The following is a 19,040-nucleotide window of genomic DNA, read 5'->3' as shown; positions in this document are numbered from 1 at the left end:
AAAAAAAAAATCATGAAATTTGAGCACAAAATATAAAAAAATAGTAAATTGGATATGACACTGAAGACAAGTACCCTCCTTACCCTCCATCGTGTTAAGTGACACCACAGCTGTGGGATAGATTCAGATCAGATCTAGCAGCTCAAAAATGGGGATCTATGAGGCGCTGTGGGCCATCAGCAGAAGAATTGCATTCCAGCACAATCTGTAACCTCATGGCCTGGCACATCCTTCACTAACATTACCATCAAACCAGTGGACCAACCCTGGGTCAATGAGTGTAGAAAGAGCAGCCCAGAAGCAGTAAGAGACACAACTAAAAACGAGGTGCCAATTTGGTGAAGACATGCTAAATAGCAGAAGCAGCATGCTACTGACAGAGCAAAGCTAACCCCAACCAATAGATCAGATCACAGCTCTGCAGTCCTGTCACAACCAGTCACAAATGGGGCACAGGAAGAAAGGATGGGGACAGAAAGAACAAATAAAAAGTAGACGCTTCAAATTTACAAGAAGCAAATTCATTCCTCAGTTACCCACTGCTCCTTGATTCTTGAAAAACAAAGCAAATAAAAGTAGAGCCCGGATCCACCAAAAGTGTTTGAGTTTTTCTGCACATTCATTTTGCGATTTTATTTTTCCTTCCCAAAATGTTTCCTTGCAATTTCAGTTAAATCATAATTCACTTAGGAAAAAATAATTAGTTTGCTATCAGGGCAGACCTTGATTGCTTATGGATGAGAATGAAATGCACAAACCTTTTGAAAGGGTTTCTCTGTTCCAGATTTTCTTTATTCTTAAAATAAAATGACATTATTGTATATTACAAAAAATAATATGCGATGTTGTGGAAGTTGGAGAATATGTGGGAGTCATTTTAAAGAGGTTGAATACATTTCATTCTTTAAAAGAAATATAATTAAACTGTGCAGTACTGGCTGCAGTAAGCCAGGCTCCAGAGACTCCATATCTTTTCAAATAGACCCTTCAGAGTCATTAAAGCTTTCAAGGGTAATGCTCAATATATTGCTTATCTTCCATTAATTCACTTACATAAGAGAGTCAGAAGAAGCTTTTAAGATGTTAAAAAATTCACTGCTTTATTTTTATATTTGGCTGGATCAGTAAAGGATTTCAAAAGATTTCCATTATTCATACACAAGGGCTATTCTGAGAAGACAGAAATACAAAACTAACCCTAATACCTGAGCAGGTACTGCAGCTGAAGCAAGAAGCTATAAGAACAAAAATCAATAATCACTTAATATGATAGCACTATCCCAACGCTCCAGGTTATGAAGAGGAAATAGCTAAACCCACAGATCAGGAAAGGCCCAAATTTGATCCCATACTTAGCATAAGTTAGTTGATCTCATTTAGAATTGAAAATAAGGGTGCTACAATTTGCCTCAGTGCCTTAGCCTGAGGGAGGGGTATCTGCCAAGATTCCCACTCATGATCAGTATCCATTAATCCCTGTACAACCGTTTGCATGTGTGGACATCAGATAAGGTCAGGATCAAGAAGCTTTGCAATGTCCCCCCATGGACAAATTGTCTGTTTGGGAACAGGGGAAAAAAAACCAGGAGAGGTGAAAAAATAAAAATATAGAAGAACTGTAAATGTTTCTGCAACTGCCACAGAAAGTGAGTAGCAATACATGCTTACCCACAGGCAGGATATTTTCAAGGCAACCACTCAAAAGATCATGTCAGCCTGAAAACTTCCCAACACTAGGGCAACGTTTCTTCTTTAGATGCTTTGGCTTCACTATTATACCCAGGCAAAAGTCTGCTCAAAGTACTTGCGAATACTATAACCAGTTATTAGTAAAGTCTTCAGGCAATTTAGCCATTGATTCCCTTTTATCTCTACCTCTGGGAAACATCTGGCTACCATTTATGGATTTTCTGAACTTTTGAAACACTCCAAGTAGGGAATTACAATACTCGCTTGCTTCATAGGTTAGCTCAAAATTGAAAAAGGCTGCATCACATCAGATGTACAGGAATTATGCACTTTCCCCAGGTATTTTTGTCCTTATCCTTGAATGGCTAATTCCATGGGTGCCAGTTATCCTCCAGTATCATGTGCAAATGGCCATTATTGATATGTGAGGCTATATGGTGAATGTCAGCAGGTTATTTGATCATGCAGGTTATCACAACAAAGGCAGATTCCACCACCATGCAAAATCTACAGATGTACACTTCCACCTGGGATTGTTGGATGGCAATCAAGCAATGAAATCCCAAGTGGTTTTTCCTTTCCCTAACTAAGGTACAGAGGTTGCTTGCAGCACTCTAATAACCATGCTGCGTGAAATCGTCCGCTGCAGCATAGTTACTGGACTGAACATATGACCTGTTTTATTTGTTCTGTTATGCACCATCTTAACCATGGAGATTGGGGCGGGGGTGGGGGGGGGGGAGGGGGGGGAAGAATATTTATAACATTCTCCTCTTTTCTCCAGCTCCATTCAGGTAACCATTAACTGGGATTGTCCAAGAAGAAGCCAATGGATATCAGGTAATCTACTAAGAGTCCCACATAAACAACATTGAAAGGTAGTCCCTCTGCAGTCATTATTCCTCACTTCACTTCCACAGATGATCTGGGCAGCTTAATAAGAAAGTGCCATGTGAAATATGGTCATGAGCAAATGTCTGTTGAGACAGTCATTTAAACTAATACCATAGCTACAGAGCAAACCTATTGTATTTGACTGAACTGCTCACATAATTACCAAAAACCAGTATAATCAATGTCTTGGTCTGTCTATGGTATGGCTTAAATAGTGATCCTAATTACTTCACATTTATTTACTGGATTTTTTTTCTGAATGTTTATCCATAAATTGGTCTCAGGAATAAAATACTCCAAACTTGTTAATAAATACTTTATTTAGATAGGTATCTTATTTAAATCCAGCTTATTTATTTTACGACAGTTGGATTCCAGTTGTATCTGCCTGCTGCTAGATCAGTTGAGCAACAAATACAGCAGACCCATGGGCAGAGGGTCAGTCACTAGGTCACTAGAAAGGTAACAGGTACAGTCTGCCTAGCTAGACACCTACTCAGCTTGAAATCTTTCTTTTTTTTAGAACAATTTTTAAACATCCAAATTAATGATTCCTTAAGGAATGCATCACCAATATTTAGTATTAACACCCAGCATGTGTATAAATATAAAAAAGTTGTGTACTTACGTAGAGCCTTTCATGGTGTCTAAAAGTACTTTACAGCTAATGAAATACTGATGCATTGTTTGTAAATGTAAGTTATGAGCAGGTTCTGGCGGAGTAATTGATAGGTAGTGCAAAACAGTGATTCTATGAATCTAAACACTGTCAAAACTCTAACTCTGCAGCTTTAGAATTATCTTTCCACATCCAAACTATACCCTCTGGCTTTTAGTGATTTTTATTTGCTTTTATTTAGCAAAAACTGGAGATTATGCTTTTAGTTTTTAAAAGGATGTAACAAACCATCAAGTCTGAAACTCATTAAGTGCATAATGAAATTAGAAGATGCCTTAAATTTCAGGTGCTTTATCTATACATATAAACTAAAGAAGAACATTAATAATATGGACTAAAAATGTTTCTAAATCCATCTACTTTCTGAATATTAAGCAATCACATGAGTCCTAAATGGGACAATCACAAAGGACAACAAAGGAGCAATTTTATGTAGCAATTGTGGAAGATTTTCTATCCTCCAGCAATGTTTGCCACATGGATGATAAAGTTTCAATGGTGAGGGATAAACTGCAAACATGCATTCCTGTGTTTATTTCAAGGTCATTTTGCCCTCGCGAATCTAAAACAGTACTAGGATTCTGCAACTTAGGAGTTTGCTGGAAATACGAAGTACATTATTGGACTCAGAGCGTTAGCAAAGAAAAGATTGGAATAGAAACAACATGTTGCCTCAATCAAATATGCTCATGACATCTAAAGTCACACAAGTACTTTAACAAGATTATTTGATTATACTGATGGACCTCCAAATTTAGATTCTCTGCTAATGTCCCAGACTTGAAGCCCAGTTAAATAAGCCCACAGCTACCTGCCATGACATTCTGCAAAGGAAACATTTACATAGTGTCTTCAAATGTAAAAAATCATCCTAAGGCATTTCACAGGTATAATCAAACAAAAATAGATACAAAGCCAAAGGAGATAACAGCAGGGTATCAAAAGCTTGATCAAAGAGGCAAGTTTTAGAAAAGGGGAAAATGAAAAAGAGATGTTTAGGGAGCAAACAGCAGAGTTGGGTCCTAGACAACTCAAAACCCTCTCGCCACTTTCACATGGATTGGATTTTTTTTTTTAATTTTGGAGATTTAGTTTCTTAGAGTTGACCTCACCACATGCTGTAACTGTAACAACTTTTGCATACACAGCATTATTCAAGTCTCTAATTGTCCTCCTACTTCCCTTCCTTTGAGGAGTTGACCTCTGCTTAGCACCTGACCAAGATTGGGCACTGATCCTGGAAGGGGGTGGGGGCAGAGGGATGTGAAAAGGAGGCCCCATTTCTACCACTCAATTATGATCAAGGCACACTGTGCCCACGATGGGAAGTCATTTAAAACATTAATTGCTGAATCCATCTATCTCCATTTTACTGCAATCATAAAGAGAACACAGGAAAGTAACAGCGGATGATGATCAAATGTGTTTGAGCGGATGTATTTAAAAATTATAATCTATCTTGTTACAAAATTGTGTTCATCTTTCATATCCAGCTAGACATTTCTCCTTGCCAACTCAGAATTGCAACAAAATGTAAAGTTAATTACTGAATAGAAAATCAATTTGCAGTATAACATATATCACCACAGTGTAACTAAAGGGCAATTATACAATGAGCATCTATTTGATGAGTATAAGAAATAACAAATAGCTCCTATGCTAATGAAAGAAGCAGTGGTCAATGAAAATGTTCCAGATGCTAAGGCCTCTTTTACAGCAATCTGGATGACAATTGCAAATATGACTGTGGCATTTACGTGCAATGTAAAATACAATTTTGATAAATTAGACAGCTAATGGTTTTTCCCCTGTTTCCAACTGTAGCACCCATATTGCCATCCTAATTAAGATAAGTTGGTGCAGTACAGAACTGAAATCAATCTTAAAAATCTTTGGTCTTTTCAGATTAATGCTATCTTCAGCTAAGCGATCATCTGAAGTGCACTTTTGCCCTTATTGACCAGCATCCATAAGCTCAGTTAGTAACCATTAGTAACACCTGCCTTTCTGACTCACAACCTTAAGATATTGAAGGTGAATGAGATAAAAACAAAACAATAATGGAGCATAATGCTGTTATGACCAGTGCAGTTGGTAAAGTGGAGTTATTTAAAAATCCCAGAGGGAAACTTTAAACATAAGCTATAATTTTAAGTGTTATCTTTGAAATGAGAATCTAAATTCAGGAATCGGACCACCAGTTCAAGACTTTACATTAAGCTAATTAAAACATTTTGTTAATTTACAGGTTAAAATATATACAAAGATAAAAGCAAAAAACTGTGGATGCTGGAAATCCAAAACAAAAACAAAAATACCTGGAAAAACTCAGCAGGTCTGGCAGCATCTGCGGATAGGAGCACAGTTAAAGTTTCGAGTCCAAATAACCTTTCAACAGAACTAAGTAATAATAGAAGAGAGGTGAAATATAAGCTGGTTTGGGGGGCTGAGACAAGAAGAGCTGGATAGAGGGCCAGTGATAGGTCAAGATAACGAAAAGATGTCACAGACAAAAGGACAAAGAGGTGTTGAAGGTGGTGATATTATCTAAAGGAATGTGCTAATTAAGGGTAGAAAGCAGGATGAGCAAGGTCTTTTCCTACCTACTTCCATTATTTTTAAGTGTATTTCCATCCATTGTTTTACCTCTACATTTTAGCCTATTTCGATCCCTTCCCCCCACCCTACCCCCACTAGGGCTATCTGAACATAGTTCTGTTGAAGGATCATTAGGACTCGAAACGTCAACTCTTTTCTTCTCCACCGATGCTGCCAGACCTGCTGAGTTTTTCCAGGTAATTCTATTTTTGTTTTGGATTTCCAGCATCTGCAGTTTTTTTGTTTTTACTATCTGAACCTAGCTCGTCCTGCTTTCTACCCTTAATTAGCACATTCCTTTAGATAATATCACCACCTTCAACACCTCTTTGTCCTTTTGTCTGTGACATCTTTTGGTTATCTCAACCTATCACTGGCCCTCTATCCAGCTCTTCTTGTCCCACCCCCCCTTAAACCAGCTTATATTCTCTTCTATTTTTACTTAGTTCTGTTGAAGGGTTAATTGGACTCGAAACATTAACTGTGCTCCTATCCGCAGATGCTGCCAGACCTGCTGAGTTTTTCCAGGTATTTTTGTTTTTGTTTAAAATATATACAGACATGGCTTCAAATTATCATAACTTTTAACAAATCCCCAAACTAATCTCCATTAAGGCAACAGCAACCCACAGACTTTACCAAACACCAGGCAAAGCATTTTCACCTTATGAGTTCAAAATGAGGTTCTTTCACTTTGGTTCCTATGGAGAGAGTTGGAGGCTTGCAGCTGCTTTTTGATCATTCATTGCTTCTCCCTGCACACCTGAAAACTGCCAAAGTTATAGCTACTACCACTGATTGAATTCAAATTCTCATTGTCTCACCAGCCTCTTTGAACTTCACCTTTTAACAATGAAACCCCTTGCATAGTACCAATTTTATTAATGATATAAACATATTGCTTGGTAGCTGCTAGATAGGCATCAAGTTTTCACCCCACTTCTTGAATGCTCTATTCAAAAAATGCAAATACACGCCATCCCTCTTACATATCAAAACTAGTACATATCAAAGCACCCAGACCAACCGACTTTAAGCCAATTAAGACGCACCTGCAGACTAAACCTCTATTTTCAAAGAAAAATATTTTTCCAGAATATTATATACATTAATAGCTTCATAACAATGCAAAATCTAAACAAAGGCATGACTGGATGTTGGTATATAGCAGGAATACCAAGTGGTCAGTACTAGGACCACTGCTTTTCTTGATCTATATTAATGATTTAGATGTGCAGAGCATAATTTCAAAATCTGAACTGTGAGGAGGTTTAGTGATAGACTTCAAGACAGACAGGCTGGTTGAATGAGCAGACATGTGGCAGAAGAAAAATAATACAAGATGTGTGAAGTGATTCATTTTGGTAAGAAGAACAAGGAAAGTTAATATGGTATTAACTAAAGGATACAATTTTAAAGGGAGTGCAGAGCAGAGGGACCTGGATGTCTATATGTGAAAATAATTGAAGGTGGCAGGGCAGGTTAAGAAAGTGGTTAATAAAGCATATGGGATCCTGGGCTTTATAAATAGGGGCATAGAGTTGAAAAGCAATGAAGTCATGGTGAACATTTATAGAACACTGGTTCAGTCACAATGCTGGGCACCACGCTTTAGGAAGGATGGAAAAGCATTAAAGAGGGTGCAGAAGAGATTGACGAAACTGGTCCCAGGGATGAGGTGGACAGACTGGAGAAACCGGAGCTGTTCTCCTTGACAGGATATTTGCTAGAGATGTTCAAAATCATGAAGCTCTGAACAGAATAGATAGGGTGAAACTGTTCCCATTGGCGGAAGGGTCAAGAACCAAAGGACACTGATTTAAGGCAAACGGCAAAAGAACCAAAAGTAACAAAAGAAAAACCTCTTTTTAAAAATGCAGAGTGGTTAGGATTTGGAATGCACTGCCTTAGACTGTGGTGGAAGCAAATTAAGATTTCAAAAGGGAATTGGATGATTACGGAGGAGAAAAAATTTGCAGAGCTAAGGGGAAAGGGGAGTGAATGGAGCTCACTGAATGGCTCTTGCAGGTTGCTGGCACAGACACAATGGGCTGAATGGCTTCTTTCTGTGCTGTAATCATTCTATGATTTGAAGAAGAATTTCACTGACAGGGTGGCAATGCCTTGTAGCACTGAATTTTGTTAAAAATGCAGTGACAAACTATAAAAACGACTTGCCTTTATATAGCACTTATCACAATCACCGAATGCGTCAAAGCACTTTACAGCCAATGGAGTACTTTTGATGTGTCACTACTGGTGTAATGCGGGAAACAGGGCATCTAATTTGTGCAAAACAAACTCTCAAATGGCAACGTGATAATGACCAGGTAATCTGTGTTTGTGATGTTGACTGAGGAATAAATATTGTGAGGACATCAGGGATAACTGCCTTGCTCTTATATAAAATACCATCGGATCTTTTATGTCCCCGAGGAATAATGCAGGACCTCGGTTTAACGTCTCATCTGGCATCTCTGACAGTGCAGCACTTCTTCAGTTCTGCAATGGAGTGCCAGACTTAATTTTCGTGCTCAAGTCCTGGAGTGGGATTTGAACTCGGAACCATGCGACACTTATCCTTATTTTCAAATCCCTCCGTGGCCTCACCCCTCCATCTCTGTAATCTCATCCAGCCACACAACCTTTGGAGACACTTATCTAAGTCTGTCCCCTTCAACATCCCCAATTCTAATTGCTCCACGATTGGTGGCTGTGCCTTCAGCTGCTAGGCCCTAAGCTCCGGAATTCCCTCCCTAAACCTCTCCATCACCTTTTCCTCCTTTAAGACGCTCCTTAAAAAACTAACAAAGTTTTTGGCCATCTTCTCTAATAATGCCTTGTGTTTCTGTGTCAAATTTCACTTTATAGCCATTCTGTGAACTCCCCTTAGAAGTTTCATTACATTAAAAAGGTGCTATATAAATACATGTTGTTGTTTAACCAACTACAAAAGTATCATATTGAAAATACTCCAGTAGTGTAAGAAGTGTACATGAATTCAGCAAATTAACAAGTTTTCCCCATCATTCAGCCTCTGCCTTGACAGGTACAAGGGATTAAAGGCAGCCTTTATTTGACAAGTCAAAATGTACAATTGTGATGGGCAAACATTTCTACAATAATCTAAAAACTACAGGCGACCTTCAAACATTGTTAAAATAAATGTGTAAAAGCAAGCAAGTAATTTAGAACATACACAATTTGCCTGTGCCAGCTCTGAAAGCCCTTTTGATAAGTATCATTATTTAGTATTTATGTCATCACCTTATTCATAGACCCAAAAAAGTATCACCTCACCTCTTTAAATTTTATTTGAAATCTATCTGCAGAGTTAATCTCTGTCCTTCTGAAGTCACTTACAATAGTCTTTCATTAACTAGCTCCCTATGTTCATCATCTTCTAATTTTCATACGGTGCCTCCATATCCATAAGCACTGCGCCTAAGATTTTGAAATGTAATAAATCACTATTTAACCAAACAGAAGAAAAAAAAGCACAGTCCTGCTTAATCTGGGTGTGTTGGCGTCATTGCAATTTGTTCCTGAGACAGTGGCTGGTAAAACCAAAAACACATCCAGAAATGGGGTAAAAAAATTTGTACTGAAATTACAGAAATAGCAAATAGCGTCCTGCAAAGATTGTACTTTGATTTATAGATTTATTCCTCTCACTGCATAATTCATTCTTCATTTCAGTTCTTCCACTATGCTGGTTTTCTACGTTTGCCCTCAGTTGTTATTAGGCAGTCCTATTTGAATTTACACAGGATGCTGATTGCTCTGGACAACTAAACTGTCATTCATAGCCAGGCAATTTTCTGTTCATCTCAGATGCAGTCAGAAAATAAATTACTAGCACTTTCAAAATACCATTTAATATAGTATTTCAGTCAGTTTTTTTTTATTTGTAAGCAGATTTCTCAAAAGCTGGGCTTCATTTCTTAGCAAGCATATCACAAAAAAAAAATGGAGCATGGGGATAGGTATTTAGCCACAATGCCTAATTTTATACATAAAGTTCCTTTGATCCCAATGGAAAACGGGAACAAAACCAAAGTAGAAAGGACACTTTTTTGATTGATGTGCTGAATGGTTTCAGAATACTAATAAGCTAAAAATGTAAATACCTTTGAAACCATGGCTACAATAACTGATGGTGCTATATAGAGTGGCAGGATATCCATCCAGTATCTTACTGCCGAATATCACTGCTACAAAAGAGACAACATGCATGGGCATGGGTGATTAGATCTATACAGGAATCTTTTGCATTCACCATGCAACTGTCTATCAGATCACATGCCAAGTGCCATACCTTCATATTTGCAAATTTCTTGCAGCTGATTCACATGTTATTTCTTTATTTAAAAAAAAAATAAATTTTGCTTAATTCTTAGGAAATGTAGAAGTCAAACGTGAGGAAAGTGGGTAGATAAACAACCAAGGAGGAACTAGCAGAAACATACGAAAACAAACCAAGCACAAATGATCAGCAAAATCTCCCAATTAAAAAGGAAATTGGGGGAAATATATATTTTTAAACATAGCATCTAGGCTATTCACCTCAATCACTCCACATGGCAGTGATTTCCATATTCTCACCAATCTCAGGGGATTCAGGGGCAACTATTAACCCAATCATGTTTATCAGTGATTACCCTTTTAGTGGGCATTTTGGTCCCTCATTACAGCTTTGGATGTTTAGTGGTCACCAAAGTGTTTTATTAACCCAAGTCTTTTTTTCCCATTTAATCTAATCTACTGAAAATAAGTTTTAACATAACAGTGTGACAAAATAAAATGTTAAAAAATTACCAAAAGTTACAACGAAATGATTAAACATAACTATACATCTCTAATCATTTAAACATCTGTAACAATGCTTTCCATCACAGGTCTGTGTCTGTTTCAGAAGTCAGAGCCTAAAATTCACACAAGTTCTCAGGTGTATCATTCAACAAGATATTAGCTAGAGTTTCCAGAGTACACTTGTATCTATAACGTCTAGAAATGTTTGACAGAACAACTAACATTCAAAGAGCTGTAAGGCAGATGGGCCTCTGCCTGGCTAAGTCAGAGGGTCAACCATCTGACTATTTTCCTGGGCAATGAGCCCAAACAAATTCCCTTTCACCCAAACTCTATTCTTTCTTTCCTTATTCAGTCATTAAGTCTTCATTCACTTGCATTCATGATTCTTCTGATGCCCTCTGCCACTTTTCCAATTTCAGATTTTCAAGTCTCCAATTGCTCCCTTTTCACTGTGGGCATACAGCCTCTATATTGCTTTGTCGTTCAACAGAAAGGCTCTCTGCTGGCTCTTCCTTAAACAGTGGCTCAATCATTTCCAACCACCCACAGCCTTCAGTACCTGGCAGAACCAGTTCTCACCTTGACTGACCTCTCTTAACTGCACTCATCCATCGAATGAAAATCGTTAAGGAACCAAACCGCCTCCCCCCCCCGACTCCCAACGAACCATGAAACCCAGTTATGCAATTCTTTCGCAGGATATCTGGAGCACTCTTAGTTCCAGTCCTATTCAGAGCCTCACACTGTCCTCTTTCTCAACCACGCAGAATTATGTTGGCATTACTGCCTCTCTATCTCATTAAGAAAATCATTAACTATTCTTCCAATTTCAATCCTCTATAAAATCTAATAAGTTAAATTTCACTGAGCCTTTCCTTTTCTCTGTGGACTCCTCACCATCTTTTGGAATGAGCTTGCCACAAACACCCATCAGAAGCCAAATCACTTCCACGTATTATGCTTGTTCCCACTAATCTGCTGCAAAGATTCAAGTCTTTCGCTATAATATTTGCTCTGGCCATTACCTTTCTCATTCCATGTCTGACATGCCCTTTTTCTCTCATCTAAGGATTCTGCTCAACTGTTGTCAACAGAACCCTGGCTGGGTCCACTCCATTCCCAATGCCTCTGCTCTCACCCCTCATCTCAGAACTATACTGTCTCCCTTGTCCTTACCTTCCAACCCACTAGCTTTTTGTTCATACAAACTTCCCATGTCCTATTCCAAACTTCCCATGTCCTATTCCCCTTCCAGACTGGAAAATTTCTCATGAATCACTTTTGTGCTACCTCAAATTATAGCTGACTTTGTGCAAAGATGTAACAGCTGTTCATTTATCTCCGCACACCAGCAGTCAGGCTGCCAAACATTCGCAATTTAGTTCATTCTCTCTCCAATATAGTATAATGTGTAGCGTAGCCTCCTATACACTGTGGGGGCCAAATGCAGATTATATGACCACTTACCAACCACCTGTGTCGTGTCCACAAGTCCCACACCATCCTCCCTCAAGCTGGATTTGGAGGACCACTTACTAAAAGAGATTCCTTATGCCGCTTTCACAGTGCACAGGATGTGTAGTTAGTGTCATGGAGGTAACCTCTACAATATTACAGTTGAAAAAAAATCAAGCTAAGGGAATCATTGCAAACCTGTGACAGGAATCTCCTTCAGGGGCAAAAAAATTGCAAAGCACTGTCATGGAATAGCGGGAAGTTGCTTCATAATCATCTCTGCCTAGATGGCCAATTTCTAATCAAGCCCATGGATCAGATTACCTCTCTTCCAGTTCAGTTATGTAGATAGAATGAAGAATGTTTTCCTTGGAGAAGACAAGGTTAAGAGGAGATTTGATAGAGATACATGTATACACTCAAAACCAGCTGACAAAAAAAAAGTTGTCCAAAAACCAGACATTTTTAGATTGTGCCATACTATTTTTTGCTTTACTCAATTAAAATTAACTTACCTGAACAATTCAGTGAGGTGCTAAATGGCACTGGACTTGTTATCTGCTTCTCCACTTGCACAGCCTATTCCTGCGCTCCAGGCAATCCTTGACCCCACCCCACTGCCCAAAGCAACTGACCTGAAATCCAGCAAAATCCGGAATGGTCTGGATCCTGAGGCTGTTGGTTTTGAGAGAGTTTATCATATTCAAAATCATGAGAGGTCTGGACAGAGTAGATAGGGAGGAACTTCCCATTGGTAGAAGGATCAAGAATGAGGGGGCACAGATTTAAGGTAATTGGAAAAAGAAGCAATGGCGACATGAGGGAAAACTTTTTCACACAGTGAGTGGTTAAGATCTGGGATGCACTGTCCTGAGTGTGCAATGGAGGCAGGCCAATCAAGGCATTCAAGAGGGTATTACATTATCTGAAAATGAAGAATGTGCAGGGTTACAGGGAGAAAGCGGGGGAATGGGACTTGGTGAATTGCTCATTCAGAGAGTTGGTACAGACGCACAGGCCAAATGGCCTCCTTCTGGGCCCTGACCATAAGACATAGGAACAGAAATTAGGCCATTCGACCCATAGAGTCTGCTCTGCCATTCAATCATGGTTGATAAGTTTCTCAACCCCATTCTCCCGCCTTCTCCCCGTAACCTTTGATCCTCTTACCAATCAAGAGCCTATCTATCTCGGTCTTAAATACAGTCAATGACCTGGTCTTCACAGCCATCTGTGGCAATGAATTCCATAGATTCACCACTCTCTGGCTAAAGAAGTCTCTCTTCATCTCTGTTCTAAAAGGTCTTCCCTTTACTCTGAGGCTGTGCCCTCAGGTCCCAGTCTCTCTTACTAATGGAAACATCTTCCCCATGTCCACTCTATCCAGGCCTTTCAGTATTCTATAAGTTTCAATCAGATCCCCCCCTCATCCTTCTAAACTCCATTGCGTATAGACCCAGAGTCCTCAACTGTTCCTCATATGTTAAGCCTTTCATTCCTGGGATCATTCTCGTGAACCTCCTCTGGGCCCTCTCCAGGGCCAGCACATCCTTCCTGAGATACGGGGCCCAAAATTGCTCACAATATTCTAAATGTGGTCTGACCAGAGCCTTATAGAGTCTCAGCAGCACATCCCTGTTTTTATATTCTAGTCCTCTCAAAATAAATGCCAACATTGCATTTGCCTTCCTAACTACCGACTCAACCTGCAAGTTAACCTTAAGAGAATCCTGGACTAGGACTCCCAAGTCCCTTTGTACTCCAGATTTCTGAATTCTCTCCCCATTTAGAAAATAGTCTGTGCCTCTATTCTTCTTACCAAAGTGCATGACCTCACACTTCCCCACGTTGTATTCCATCTGCCACTTCTTTGCCCATTCTCCTAACCTGTCCAAATCCTTCTGCAGCCTCCCCGCCTCCTCAGTACTACCTGTCCCTCCACCTATCTAACATTGTGATTGAAGGCCAGGTATTTCACACAAGGGACAACAAGAAGCAAGAGACCCTCAAACACTTTCTGCTAGCCCATTATCATATCTCTTTGATAGAGAATCAGAATGAGGGGAGGGGAAGAATCTTTTAAAATCAATTAATTTTTTTTTAAAAAATGTGTAGGTACATTTTGTTTACTTTTCTTTTGAGTGGTAGAAGGGTCGAGGGCTAATAATACAGATGAAATTAATTAGTTCTTGCTTGGAAATTCATTACACATTTCAATTTGTTAATTAATATCTCTGAATTATTGCCACATCAAGTTAGTGCATCAATTAGGAAATGAAAACACCAGCTTGGAATAATTGTTAAAGGGGCATTGTCATCATAAGGTGGCAGAGGTTGATCATAACAGTTTAGAACAACAAGCTGTGACCATTAGCATGATAACATTGAAGAAAGTGACAGAATTATACAGCATATAAAGAGCTCAGAATTGGTACTAATGAAAAAGAACAGTGGAGTACACTCAGTCTATTACATAGGGTACTATCAAACAAGAGCTTCTTCAGTAATAGCTATAATAAGAGCAAGGTTCCAATAAAAGGCATGAAAGAGCTTTACAAAGGTTTCAAAAAATTAGTATCACACTTCCTGAGGGAATTGTTTTAAATGTTTAATCCAATTCAACAGAATTAGGCTAACAGCACCTTCCCTAAATTAGGCTCAGCCCAATCTCTTTGCTTTAGTGTAACTAAAAGCTCTCCATGATGAGGACTGACTTAGATATTATCCTATCTAAGAGCATTTCAGTTAACTATCACTCCTTTAATTTTTTTTCAATGTTACTCATGTTAAATGCTTAAAATTGTCACAATGTTGATGTTACTACAAATACAGTGTAGTACATAGTTCTTTTGATAAGGTTTATTTTGTTTCCCCACCAGAAATATAAAGAAATAGGATTTTTAAACACAACTGCTTCTCCATTGTTCATACATGCCTGTAACTGGTCAAAACAAAGATAGCCTTCCAAACCTGACTACATATTTCCTTATATAAAATGCTAATACTGTACTGAAGCCCAGTCTGTTCAATTATTCATTACAGGAGCATAACCTCATTAGCCTACATACATCTTCAGAGATTTTCCACTAATTGTGAGGCAAGAACATCACCACCTACTGGAAATTCTGATAACACATGATAATGTACATTATTTAGAAACTATACTCAGGTGACACACACAAAGCCTAGTAATCCTTTGCAATGCACAGCAAAATAGATCCTCATCTAGTTTCTGGTCCAAAAAAGTGAAAAAGACCATTTTTGTATACAGTACTTTGCATGTTTTCAGGCATTTCAAAGAGCTTAAATACCAGTAGTGATTATATTTCTCAATGGCCATATTTATTGGTATAGAAATTTAGCAGGCAGCCTGCTTCAAATCAGAGTAAGAACAGAAATGCTAAAATGCTGCCAGGAATTCAACAATTTATATATACTTTGAAAGACCACCAGACTGCACTAGATTTCAAACTGAAGTTTTGTTATATAAGATTGCCTAATAAAGCTTTAGATTTATAAATAACATCTGAACTCCAAGATGTCTCACTGGCTTGTGATGCATTATCTTTATACTATAAAATGTTCTTGTGTTTGTTGTGCAACTCATTTTCTTTTTTTGTCACTGGTTGAGTCTCTGCAATTTTCCTCTAATTGGTTATTTGATACTTTCATTATACACCACTACTGCACAAAACTGATTTCCCCAACCATATTCTGGCAAAAGGCAAAATTGGCAAATACTGCTGCCATGACTTCTTCAGCACCCATCCCATTATAAAGTCTGTCACATGCACACATACAGCATGCACAGGAACGAGGGAGTTAGTGTTTATTTTTCAGCTGTCTGAAACTGATCGAGGCCAACAATTTCCAAACTTCACACAACAGCCAGGCTGGGCGCTGCAATATAAGGACAGCAAAATTCTGGAGCATCTCCCAATGATTCAGTATCCAAGAGCCACCTGCCCTTTCCCACACAGTAATGTGAATGTGGTAGGATACTGTGGCGGTGGATGGGCAAATGTGGAAGTAACAAAACAGGGGAGAAGCGCAAAACAGGGAAAAGGGAGAAGGAACATTAAAATATAAAAAAGGTTCTCCTTTGGTTTAGTGCCTTTTCTAAAAAAAAAAATCACTATGCCTCTGTGCAGTGATTTGCGACTTTTAATGGCGTTACATGAAAGAGAAGAATCCTAGCATAATACAGCACAGAAGGAGGCCATTTGACCTCCTTCGTCTGTGCCAGATCTTTTCAAAAGCAGTTAGTCTCACTTCTTAACTCTTTCGCCAATCACCTTAAATCTGTGCCCTTTGGTTATCAACCCTGGAAACAGTTTGTCTTTACTCTGTCCAAACCCTTCGTGATTTTAAGCCCCTCTATCAAATCTCCTTTTAGCTTTCTGGGTCTAACGAGAGCAACCAAATATTCTCCAGTCTACTCACATAACTGTAATCCCTCATTGCTGGAACCATTCTAGCAAATTTCTTCTCTGTATACTCTCCAAAGCTTTCATGATTTTCCTGAAGTGAAAGTGTAGTGCCCAGAATTGGATATTTGACTGGAGCCAAACTGTGTTTCATATAGGTTTAGCATTACTTCCTGGCTTTTGCATTCTATGCCTCTATTTATAAACCCCATGGTCCTATATGCTTCCTTAACTGCTTTGTTAACCTGTTATGTCACCTTCAAAGATATGTGCATGAACATCGTAAAGACTCTGTTCTTGTAAGCCCTTTAAAATTATGCCATTTTGCTTGTACTGTTTCACATGATTTTTCAGACCCACAGTGAATCACCTCACTCTTTTCTGCATTGCATTTCAACTGCCAAATGCAAAGTTCGTTGTAAGCTGCATGACTACGCTGCAACCAACAGTGTCCATGCAAGCTGCCCAGAAGTTAGCCTAGTTTAAAAAAAAAATTTAAAGGGGCTGTGTGCTTAAATTAATCACTCGTGTACTCCAAAAGAGGCAACGTTGGCCATGTTTCTGCCCATTCCACCTGCTTCTCCATGTACTCTTGAAATTTATTACCATCCTCCTTATTGTTATCTGCAAATTTCAAAAATCATGCCCAGTACCCACCATCCCTGCCCCAAGTCATTAATGTACATCAAAAACAGCAGCAGTCCTAATACCAAACCCTGAGGAACACCACTGTATACATCCTTCTAGTTCCAGTAAAATAGCCAGTCACCAAAACTCTTGTTTCCATCCGTTAGCCAATTTTGTAGAGGCTGCTACTGCCCCTTTTAAAACATGGGCCTCAATTTTGCTAACAAGCCTAATGTGTAATACTTTATCAAACACCTTTTGAAAATCCAACACCAACACAGCACCTGCACTGCCCTTGTTCATCCTCTATGTAACCTCATCAAAATACTCACTTGGGTTAGTCAAACATGATTTGCTCTCAACAAATCCACGTTTGCTCTCCTTTCTTAGTGCATGCTTATTCAAGTGACTGTTAATTTTCTCCTAGATTATTGTATCTAAAAGTATTCCCATTACCAACGTTAAATTGACTGGCCTGTAAATGCCAGGTGTACCTGTCTCCCCCTTTTTGAACAAGGGTGCAACATTCACAATTCTTCAGTCCTCTGGCACCAGTCCTAACTCTAAGAAGGATTGGAAGATTGCAGCCAGCACCTCCACAATTTTTAGCCTTTGTGCCCTCAGATACCAAGTATGCATCCCATCTGGACCAGGTGACTTACCCATTTTAAGTACTTTCCAGTACTTCCTCTTAATCTATTTTATCCCAGGCAGTACCCTGTCAATCTCCTCATTTATAAAAAGAAAGAGAAAGAAGAGACTTGAATTTCTACCTCACATGACATTGAATGTCTCAGTTTTTTTTTTACAGCCAATGAAGTACTTTTTAAGCGTGGTCACTGTAGTAGGAAATGCAAGCTGTTGATGAAATGCAAATGGCATGTCTGCCTTTATTGCAAGGGAATTGGAATACAAGAATAAAGAAGTCTTGCTATAATTGTACAGGGTTTTAGTGAGGCCAGGCCTGGAATACCATGTATAATTTTGGTCTCCATTTCCAAGAAAGAAAAATTTGCATTGGAGGCGGTACAGCGAAGATTCACTAGATTGGTTCCTGGGATGAGAGGGTTGCCCTATGATGAGAGGTTGAGTAAACTAGGTCTATATTCTTTGCAGTTTAGAAGAATGAGAGGTGATCTCATTAAAACATACAAGATTATGAAAGGGCTTGACAGGGTAGACAAGGAGAAATTGTTAACCCTGGCTGGGGAATCTTGAACAATATTTCAGGATAAGGGGTTGGACATTTAAGACTGAGATGAGGAGAAGTTTCTTCACCCAAAGGGTTGAGAATCTTTGGAATTCTCCACCCCAGGAGGATTGTGGATGCTCCATCATCGAATACATTTAAGATTGAGGTCTCAAGGAACCAAGGGTTAAAGGTAGCAGGCAGGAAAGGGGAGTTGAATCCCAAGATCAGCCATGATCGTACTGAATGACAACAGCAGGCTTGACAAGATAGAAATGCTCCTATCTTTTATTTTCATCGCACTAATGTTTTTAAAAATCTAGACACTTGTATCAACAGAAACTAAGTACAATATCTTACCTGGCACTGGAGGGTTTGTTGTCATTTCTGTTGAACATCCAAACTCTATAGAAAAGAACAAATTGTTAACTAATTGCCAAGAATGGGTATTTCAGATTGGATGACAACTGGGAGGAAAAATGTGGAAACAGCTGCAATGACGCCTGTCCCTCGCAAGATCAACCAAAGCAGCTACTGAAAGCACAAATCATGCAGATACTTAAGCTCTGTTAGTAAATCATCACTTCTGCATTGCCTCAACACTATGACAGAAAAATGTTCAACTCTGTACTTAAAATATTTGCTTTCAAAGATTTCAGACCCAAAC

At 38.9% G+C, this 19,040-nt stretch overlaps 1 protein-coding gene across 2 annotated transcripts in view; it reads right to left on the bottom strand.

The window, feature by feature from the left end:
• LOC121277147 (ints3 and nabp interacting protein) overlaps positions 1-18,779 on the bottom strand; it is a 30,774-nt gene extending 11,995 nt beyond the window's left edge. Inside the window, exons 1-2 of one of the 2 annotated variants that reach the window (XM_041186221.1) lie at positions 18,734-18,779; positions 759-796 (exon numbers count right to left, since the gene is read on the bottom strand). In XM_041186221.1, the coding sequence (XP_041042155.1) occupies positions 759-796; positions 18,734-18,771 (76 nt within the window). In that variant the 5' untranslated portion in view covers positions 18,772-18,779. The remainder of the gene's footprint in view (positions 1-758; positions 797-18,733) is intronic. The other variant, XM_041186222.1, reaches the window with a different exon arrangement.
• Positions 18,780-19,040: the final 261 nt, after the last annotated feature.

This window comes from Carcharodon carcharias, chromosome 4 (genome assembly GCF_017639515.1).
Source record: "Carcharodon carcharias isolate sCarCar2 chromosome 4, sCarCar2.pri, whole genome shotgun sequence".
Taxonomy (NCBI): Eukaryota; Metazoa; Chordata; class Chondrichthyes; order Lamniformes; family Lamnidae; genus Carcharodon; species Carcharodon carcharias.
The sequence above is the reverse complement of the archived record's forward strand: the minus strand, read 5'-3'. Positions and strand labels throughout refer to the sequence as shown.